The following is a 10,079-nucleotide window of genomic DNA, read 5'->3' on the forward strand; positions in this document are numbered from 1 at the left end:
TGAAAACTTTGCAATGTTGCAAAGTTCAACTGTAATTTAGATCCAAATGTCTTAGCTATATCCTACTTGCAAATTGCTATAATTTCTAATATACAACTCTAACTATGCATGCAGACACAAACTCCCAGTCTGAAATAAGCGTTATATGGTTGAGTCGCTAGGAGGCGCGATTTGGTCATTTCACACAACATACATGAAGATGTCATTACACCGCTTCTCCACTAGATGGCAATACAAAGCAAATATAGTGCTTTTACCCGCAACTGGCGAGCAGAAGGAATAAAACAAACATGCTGTCATGTTATGCAGTTCTAGTTCACACTTTGGAGTGACAGCCAAACGTCTATAAAGAAACATGGCTGGGAACATAAAAGATAAAGAAGCATATCAACGCCTGAACTTCCTCTATCAGGTTAGTGAGATTTTCTATCAGATCTATTTTATTTCTTAATCTCCAAACGTTCTCATGACGTGTTCTCGCCCCCAGGCTGCTCACTGCGTTTTGGCTCAAAATCCAGAGAATATTGAACTAGCAAGATTTTACTGCTTCACTCAGAAGACCATCTCCAAACGACTGGTGCTCAGACAGTGAGTAGTTTCTCATTAATAGCGTGGCTTATATATAAACAAATATCAGTGATGGAGCTTCAACAAAGTATGATGCTTTTTTCCTGACAGAGATCCATCAGTGAAGAGAACCATTTGCAAGAAATGCTGCACTTTACTGGTACCAGGTGTCACATCCACTGTAAGACAAAAAAGTAAGTCTAATCTATCTATCTATCTATCTATCTATCTATCTATCTATCTATCTATCTATCTATCTATCTATCTATCTATCTATCTATCTATCTATAACAATGATATTAAATCTTAATATTGAAGGAGGACCAAGACGACAACGTAAGACTATTGTAAGGTGTTTAAGTTGTGGACTGACCAAACGGTTCCCAAACAACCCTAAATATAAATTGTGGGTGGATCAACCGGAGGCTCAGCTAGAAAACCAGACATCACAAGGTAAAGATGATCATCGTCAGTCTTTGAACTGTTTTTGTCTTTTAGTTTCGATTAAAAGTGTGTGATTTCCAAGAATGTCCAGCCTAGAAAGACCTCCATTAGTATTTCTGTTCATCTCAAGAGCGATTGCTTGGCTGACTCATTTAGGACATCTTTGTTTCACGGACAATCACTTTTTTTTTTTTTGCCAATCACCGAAGCTGTGACATGTGACTGTCAAGCTATATTAGAAGTTAAAAAAAAAAAAAATCCATTTTGATGTCTATTTTACGCCTTTAAACATCCTCAGTTTATTTGTTGCTTAGAAAAAAATACCAAATTGGTGTGAAAAATAGCATTTCTGAGTATCCTTTCATAGCAGGGAAAGGTGAGCTAACATTCTAATCAGCTATAATGAAATTATATCCTAATCTATACATGGATATCTCAGCAACGTCATCACTGCTTGCTTGCGCACGTAACCGGGAGGCAGAAAAAAGACGTGTTTCGTGTAGTAGGCTAGTAGCATAGTGGTGGTGTCTGTAAAATGCCAACGTAAACAAGCGTAACGAAACATATATAAATGCAAATTCGGGCTTTCCAGTAGATGCTGCACTGCTAACATTGGCTATTACATTACTAGTCTAAAATTCACAGTAACACTGCAAAATTAAAGACAGACCAACAGATCTGACTAAAATCACGTTTTATTGAGTCAGCAGTTATATAGAAACAATAAGGAAAGCTTCAATACTTAAGGTTGTTGCAGTAGCGGACCAGCTCACCAATCTGGCTTTTTGCCTCTGGTATGCGCACGCACCCTGTAATGTTTGTAAACCGGAAACCCGTGTATTGGGCTGGAAAGAGTTGTCATGAAACAGCTTCACAACCAGTCTTTTCAACCTCATAGTATCATTATTTCTGTGATGCAATAGTTAAAATTATCATATAAGTACTTGGATAAAGTCTAAAGTTCAAATATGAACACTGATGTCTACGATGGCGATCAAAATCAGCTTTTGATAGAAACTTGGTGCGTAAAATAACGATTACATTGTTTCACCACTAAGTGGCGACAAGTGACTGTTAAAAAATGTATTTGTTATTGAATCATTTCTTCGAGAATGTAGTATTGTATGATGCTTCTGAAATAAAAATCAGAAAGATGTGATGATTTGTTTTTGTAAATATGACTCATCTTGTACATCATGTACAGTCTGTATAACTGTATGATTTAACTTTTCCCGATTTTCTTGTGTTAAAAAATTGCAATATCGAATCGCAATACTTGTAGAATCGCAATTCTTAACCCTCTGGAGTTCTTCGTTTTCCAGTCACACTCAAGACCTTCGCGGTCAAAAGTGACCGGACCCCTGAAATCAATTTTTATTTTTTTTCAGTAAAATCAATTAAATTAATTTTTGTTCAATAATATTTTTTCTTTTTCTTTTTTGTGTTTTGAGAGAATTTTATGAAAATAATTAATATTTATGCAATAATTATGATAAATTTTTTCCCATTGAATATAATAGAAAATTTATATATATATTTTTTTTTTATTTTTTTTTAATTAATGCTGTATTTCAGGTTAAAGTGGATCCTTGGCCTATAGAAAACATTTTTTTAAATCACATTGGAGCCATCTGGTGGATGTAGTGAGCATAATTATCATGCAATATCATATTTTAACCACTAGATGGATTTACAGCCTCTGTAGAAAGGCTTGTGAATTCTAGTTGTTTTTGCACATATTTGCCTATTTTTTTCAGGTTGTGGATTTTAATTTATAATAAGTGATTCTCAAAGACTATTTTTGTCAAGTTTTTTGTTTGTTTGGTTGTTTTATTTTATTTTTAAAAAATAAAATAAAAATTATATTCTTTTCGCATAGACATGAAAATCACTATCCAAACTTAAATGGTTGTAATTCAAGAATGCTTTGGAATATAGACCTATGGTTGGTCTTGTTTTAAAGAAGACATTTGCCAGATTATTGTAGACGTGAAAGAAATTATGAAAGTGAAACAGAAAAAAAGTTATGAAAGTTTGAGTTAATAAAAATGAACAATGTAAAATTTTTATTATTTATATTTTATATAAAATATATATATATTATAAAATATATTTTACTCTAAAACTGCAAGAAAATGAAAGCCAAAAATCTTAAGAAGTTGTGTTCCAAATTTTAGGTTGATATCTCAAAAAATAAGCTTTCAGTCAAGATTTTATTTTGGCGCATACCAAACTTTTTCACTAGATGCATGGAACGCCAAGCTTCCTTACTGACCATATAAGGGCGCCTCCATTTTCATATATGTTTTGAGTGATCTGAACCATGTATTTCCATAATTTTCATACAATTTATGAAGTAGACATCCTATTCAGAAGTAGTATGGGTGGTTTGACAGTATTTGATTTGAATTCAACCTCTAATAAACACATCAAAAGAGCACATATGTGCTGCAATAGGCCTGGAGGTTACTAGGGAAGAATTCCATCGTTTGATCTTACACTGTGTGTGTGTGTGTGCGTGTGTTCAAGAGAGAGAGACATAGTGTGTGACCTTTGCATTTTGGACCCAATGTCTCCCCTTTGATTCATTGATTTGATTTAACATATTCTCACATTTCTCTGTTACAGTTTCACCAGTCTCATATTTCCCTATGTGTGTGTGTCTGTGTGTGTGTGTGTGAGCATGTCTATTTTGCAACCTTGATGGCTTACAGTCTCATGCTTTCATATCTGTGTGCTTTTTATTCCTTACATTGATTAATAATTGCTTTTATTTCACACATTTCCCAAAATTAGCTTTTGCAATGACACACGTTCATTTGTGTGTGCGTGTGTTTTTGTGTGTATGTGTGTGTGTGTGTGTGTGTGAGTGTATTTGTCTGTTTTGCACTCTTGATGTTTTAGAGATTCACCCCTTCACTGTGTTATGCTTTTTTTCTGCATCGTGGCTGATTTGTAGATTGTACGCACAAAAAAACCTCTGTATTTTCATATTTTTGCCATTTTCCCATTCATATCCTATGGCCGGTCATTTTTGACCGAAGGCCATGAGTGTGACTATTTTTTTTACGACCACTTAGACTTTTCAAATCATGTCCCCAATTTTTTTGTGTGTTCATATACCAAGTACCATAAAAGTCACCAAGTTTCGTACCATTCCAATGAAGCTACGATTTTTAACATTTTTTTATTTAAAAAAATTCCGGTCGGAAACGACCGAAGAACACCAGAGGGAAAAAAAACCCCGCAATAGCCTACATACCGTATCGGCACCCAAGTATCGTGATAGTATCGAATCGGGAGATAGGTGTATCATCCCAGCCCTACTAATCTATCAGCTTAATGTTACTGGTATGTTAGAATAGCAAACAAATCAGCAGTATGGAAAGCTAATCGGCTAACCTGTGAGCTAAAAAAAAACATTTTTTTTGTAGCTAAAATAACATGCTAATCTATCAAGTTAATCTGTTACTGGTATGTTACAATAACAGCTAATCAGTTAGAAGTAACAAAGCTAATCGGCTAACCAGTTAGCTAACAAACAAAACAGTGTTATGTTAAGCTAACAAGCTAATCGGCTAATAATTTAGCTGGTTCTCAAAAAATATTCCCAGTTGTAACAGTGAAATCAATACGCAGGTGCGTTCAATTCGACCGTAAGTGGACTGCGAAGTGGACTTCACAGGGTATTCCACCATCTTAAGTGAGATTCCAATCCGAAGTGAGCGAACATGTTCAGTTCAAAGGGCACTGCGAACGGCGTAGGGAATAAGGGAACATCGATACATCACTTCACAGGAAGAGGAGAGTGAAAATCACCCAACTGTCATTGCGCATCGCATCACCAGTCTGAACTAACCATAGAGGAGAGCCGTTCGAAGAGATTTTAAATGGCTCTGAGTTTACGTATGCATTTGAGTATTCATAAATATTGTTATTATTATACAAACTAGAGTATTTATGAATGGTTACGGTGATGAGTGTTACATTTGCAAAGTCTATTGTATGAATATGTAAACAAATTAAAAGTGTTGAGAAGCAGCTGAGGCGCTGTCATTTATTCTATTTTACTGTATTACTTCAGGAATGTTTACTATGCAGCTGCGCGCGGGAAAAGAAAGCGCGCGAGATGAGTAATTATTAAGAACACATTTATACATAGTTAACCAAATCAAAATGTATTTTCATTTTGAATGACAGTTACAGTACTACGGAAGCCCTGAACCGCAACGTAAAAAAAAAAAAAAAACCTAGCATTTCGAGATTAAAGTCGAAATATTTTGAGATTAAAGTAGAAACCGCAAAGTAAATTTTTTTAACAAATTCAGTAAAAAAAAAAAAAAAAACTAGCATTTCGAGATTAAAGTCGAAACATTTCGAGATTAAAGTCGAAATATTTCGAGAGTACGAGAATACAGTCTTCCGTGGAAGTTGCGTGTGTGCTTGCCATTGTTTCACATTGCCGCGCACACAGGCATTCATAATGGTGCATAGCGAGTGTTTCACACTGTGTGTGTGTGTGTTTTGTTTCAACAGGTGACAATCTACCAGCATTAGGCTACCATTATAGGACGTTATAAAATATACTGCGCCGGAATAGACTTTAACCTATAGGAAAACCAACCCGGAAAACACTTTTCAGACTGGATGGAGATATCCAGCTTTATGAATTAATTAATTAATTAATTAATGAATGAATGAATGAATGAGGCATTTATATAGCGCTTTCATATGTCTACACTCAAAGCGCTTTACAATCATATCAGAGAATCTCTCCTCAACCACCATTAGTGGTTATTAAATCTGAGGAAATCACGGGATCCGGCCAAATGATTGGATACAGAATGATAAAATGTATCCAGAACGTATTACGGTGAAGAGGGAGACAGAACGGTTACTGTTGTGTTCTCGACCCAGATAGTGTTGCCTAGACGAGCACGAAAACATTTAAAAAACACTGCCACATAAAGTTTGGACCATTGTGATACCTACTCCGGCGGAGTCTGTGCGCTCGTCTATAATAGGCAACGCCATCAGCACCTGTGTAGAATTTTGTTGAAAGCCCAGATTACACACACACACGTGCTCTGAGCCAGTGGACCCGCACTGTTATGAATGCACACACTTCTATGGAAGACTGTATTATCGTAATGTTTCGACTTGATTCTCGAAATATTGCAACTTTAATCTCGAAATGCTAGTTTTATTTTTTACTGATTTTTTTTTTTTTTTTACGTTCCGGTTTCGACTTTAATCTCGAAATGCTAGTTTTTTTTTTTACTGATTTTTTTTTTTTTTTTACGTTCCGGTTTCGACTTTAATCTCGAAATGCTAGTTTTTTTTTTTTTTACTGATTATTATTATTTATTTATACGTTGCGGTTTCGACTTTAATCTCGAAATATTTCGACTTTAATCTCAAAATGCTAGTTTTTTTTTTTTTTTTTTTCGTTGCGGTTCAGGGCTTCCGTAACAGTACAGTTTCAAATATGTTAATAGTTTATTAAAGTCAAGTAGTCTATGTAATAAACTAAAAAACAACAACTAAACTAATACAATGTTTTTATTATTTATTAGATGCATACGGGTTTGTATATGTATAGGCCTATTATATGATTTTAAATTTGAAAGTGAAGTAAGTGACCTCGTCTTTGCTTTTCTTTGATGACGTTGCAGGGCATTTCAAATGAGAGATAATTGTCAGCGAAGTCCACTTCAACTGATATACCCTGTTCAGGGAGTAGAGCAGTGAACACTGCTTAGGGACCCTGTCGATCGGGACGCACCTTATGAGAGCAGGCTAATCAGCTAGTGATGTTTAAAGGGATAGTTCACTTTGAAATTAATTTTTGGTATGTTTTAGCTTACCTCAAGGGCATCCAAGATGTAGGTGTCTTTGTTTCCGCACTAGTTTCAATTTTGATATTTTTAGGTCAAACCGTTCTTGTCTGTCAGTGATATAATGCAGGTCTATGGTCACCACCTCAAAGAGCATGCACAGAGAAGTCCAAATTAAACATGATTTAATGACTCGTAAATGTAAGTACACATTGATGGCCTAAGACACGAAACGAGCGGTTTGTGTGAGAAAACGAACAGTATTTATATCGTTTTTACCTCTTGTAACCACAGCCACGTCCAAGTGATCTGAGGGCGCGGGCGCTTAGGTCTGTGCGTTACAAGAAGTAAAAACGATATAAATACTGTTAGTTTTCTCACACAAACCGCTCGTTTCGTGTCTTAGGCCATCAATGTGTACTTACATTTACGAGTCATTAAATCATGTTTAATTTGGACTTCTCTGTGCATGCTCTTTGAGGTGGTGACCATAGACCTGCATTATATCACTGACAGACAAGAACGGTTTGACCTAAAAATATCAAAATTGAAACTTCTGCGGAAACAAAGACACCTACATCTTGGATGCCCTTGAGGTAAGCTAAAACAAATAAAAAATTAATTTCAAAGTGAACTATCCCTTTAAATCTAGCAGGTTAATCTGGTAGTGGTATGCTAAAAATCACAGACTAATCAGTAATTGTATCAGTAACTGACTATCTGTAAGTTAACAGGCTAACGCATGTTAAATTAATCGGGTAACTAATTGGCTTGTGAGGAACAGAAAAAACAACACGTTTATTTGAATATTTATAGCTAAGACAACATGCATCATTAGCAATTTTGTACAAATGACACCATTCATTTTTTTTTTAGCATTTTATCTTCTAATATCGCAAATAAACACCATACACTATCTTTATTGTTATGTCTACAGTTGCTGGTCCTTCATCTAAGTCCACAACCCAAGGGAAGAAATCGGATATTTCAAGTGGCTCAGCGTCCACAACAGCGAAGAATTCGTCTGCAGCTCAAACAAATCTGACTAATCCTTCATGACACTCACTTTAGGAGACTGTCCGCATACATTAATATGGCTGGTTCAACAAAGTGGATGTTTTTTTTATTATTATTATAGTTTTTTTTATTTTAGTTTTGCAGCCTTTAGATTTAAAAATGCAGTTATTATTTTCCTGACAGAATGTGCAATATGGGTTTTCTTCCGCATTGAATGGCTGTTTTGAATTGCAATAAAGTATTCGTACTGTAAAAGGCTGATTTACATTGCTAATGACTTTTTATCCTGTACTTTTTTTTGGCACGCTTAAATATAATTGAACTCTGCACGACTTCCTTCTAAAGAAGCGTTTGCTTTTATCACCCGGAGCGTTTGGAATCCTGGTGGGAATTCAGTTGACTACATAAAAATTGATTGATCTACTGTTGCTAAATTATCTCTTTATCCAAACCATCATGTGGATATTTCAATTAGACACGCTCCGCAAACTTAGTAACTTTTAGTGCTTTTCAGAACATTTTGAACAATGTTTCGTTTTTTTTTTTTCATCGAACTTCTAAAGGCTTAGTGATTTTTCCAGTCAGTTGATCTCTGATAGTCTCTTGATCTCAGGGTCGCACATATATCCCATGCTGGGCTTAAAGGTTTTGATATTTGAAGTTTCTGATGAGAAAAAAAAAAGCCTTCTCTTCGCACAGCGCGCAATGCGTGTTCATGAATTATTCAAATTTACGAGCACGACCTCTCCATGTATCATGCATCAAATCTTGGATGCTTAATTCCTGTTGCATATTCATGATATCCTTCACCCTGGCGATAATGTATAAGTGATATAAAGATATTTACACATTTATGAGTGTAATTCAGTCGGTGCTGATGTTGTTAATTGGATGGGATATGGATCTTGTCTAAACGCATTACAACAGCGCGGTCCGGAGGATATGCATCTATGGGATGTCAATACGGCAAACATGGAAAGTACCACCATGAGGCTTTATCTAAGCCAAAGAACCCCTCCCACTTCCTCGAATTAGAGAACCGAATCAATTGCCCTGAAGGCCAGAACGAGATGCATAGGAAGACAGGATTTAATTCAATTTGCATCGCATAATGTCAGTGGGAGTGCATTAGAAATTAAAATCGTGTGGTTGAGGGATTGTGCTAAATGGATAAGTCCACAGGCTCGCTGTATGGAAGAGCATCAGAGGTGAAAAGAAAGGTCAAAAAGAGATCTAGATGAAGTGGGTGGTTTACATTCTCATGTCCCAATCATAATGATTTAAAAAAATATGTTTCTGATTTGGATTTTGGCTAGATATGTGACCTGCATATATTTTCTTGATACTAATGGTTTGTAGCAGCTATGGAATGTTGAATGAAAAATCCAATCGAGATGCATCCATGCTTGCACATATCGGTCAATTTACAAACGCCTCTGAATGTGGCTCACCCAACAAGACCAGATTGGTTTATAAAGAACTTTATTGACCGTCGAGTGGAAATTTAGAAATTACTGTTATGCTAATATTAAAAACAACATTTATGCTGCAGCATGCTTTGATATGCTAGCACATATGTGACATTCCTAGTAAACGCCAGTAATGCCACTGGTATCCCCCCTGCAGGGTGCATATTGCCAATATATACTGTTGGTGCATGAATTTTTCATATGCTGTGAAATTACCTGACTCGTGCTCGCTGTTCCTCTGTGCTATGGCATTTATCTGACTGATTTTGAGTCTGCCATGTTCCATCTGAGGGAAAACAAAATCGTTTCTGTGTTGTCAGAAATATAATGCATGCCCAATAGCTCCTTTTCTTGATATTGTTTTTGGCAGCACTGGGAATTTGACAAAAAAACAGGAATATTAGAGCAAAAAAAAAAATATCTGTCCACAAATATTGCATTTACCTGAGGGAAACATTGTGGTATTGTAATTAGACTGTACATATCCATTTGAACTGTTAAAATTGTTTCACTGCAGTTTATTCTGGCCAAGAACCATCCAATTTAGCAGGAAGAAGGCTGATATTTCGGTCACGTACTGCTCTGAGACACAAAGGTTGAGGATCCTAATGCAGTGTTTGTTGAACAGGTACAGGCGAGGTCAAACACAGGCAGGCAATAGTGATGTTACATATGACACTGAAGCTTCAAAGAGCTTATCGAGTAAGCTACGCAGCGCATTTTCTCATGAAGCTCCATGTCGGCG

General features: G+C 35.9%; 1 protein-coding gene across 1 annotated transcript; it reads left to right on the top strand.

The window, feature by feature from the left end:
* The first annotated feature begins 266 nt into the window (after positions 1-266).
* Positions 267-8,312, top strand: rpp21 (ribonuclease P 21 subunit). Its single transcript, XM_056256609.1, has 5 exons — positions 267-412; positions 488-588; positions 679-761; positions 886-1,020; positions 7,786-8,312. Exons 1-5 carry the CDS (start codon positions 356-358, stop codon positions 7,905-7,907), a joined length of 498 nt encoding a protein of 165 aa, XP_056112584.1. The 5' UTR covers positions 267-355; the 3' UTR covers positions 7,908-8,312.
* Positions 8,313-10,079: the final 1,767 nt, after the last annotated feature.

The sequence above is a fragment of the Rhinichthys klamathensis genome, unplaced genomic scaffold (genome assembly GCF_029890125.1).
Source record: "Rhinichthys klamathensis goyatoka isolate OS25496 unplaced genomic scaffold, OSU_Roscu_1.1 h1tg000127l_1, whole genome shotgun sequence".
Classification (NCBI taxonomy): Eukaryota; Metazoa; Chordata; class Actinopteri; order Cypriniformes; family Leuciscidae; genus Rhinichthys; species Rhinichthys klamathensis.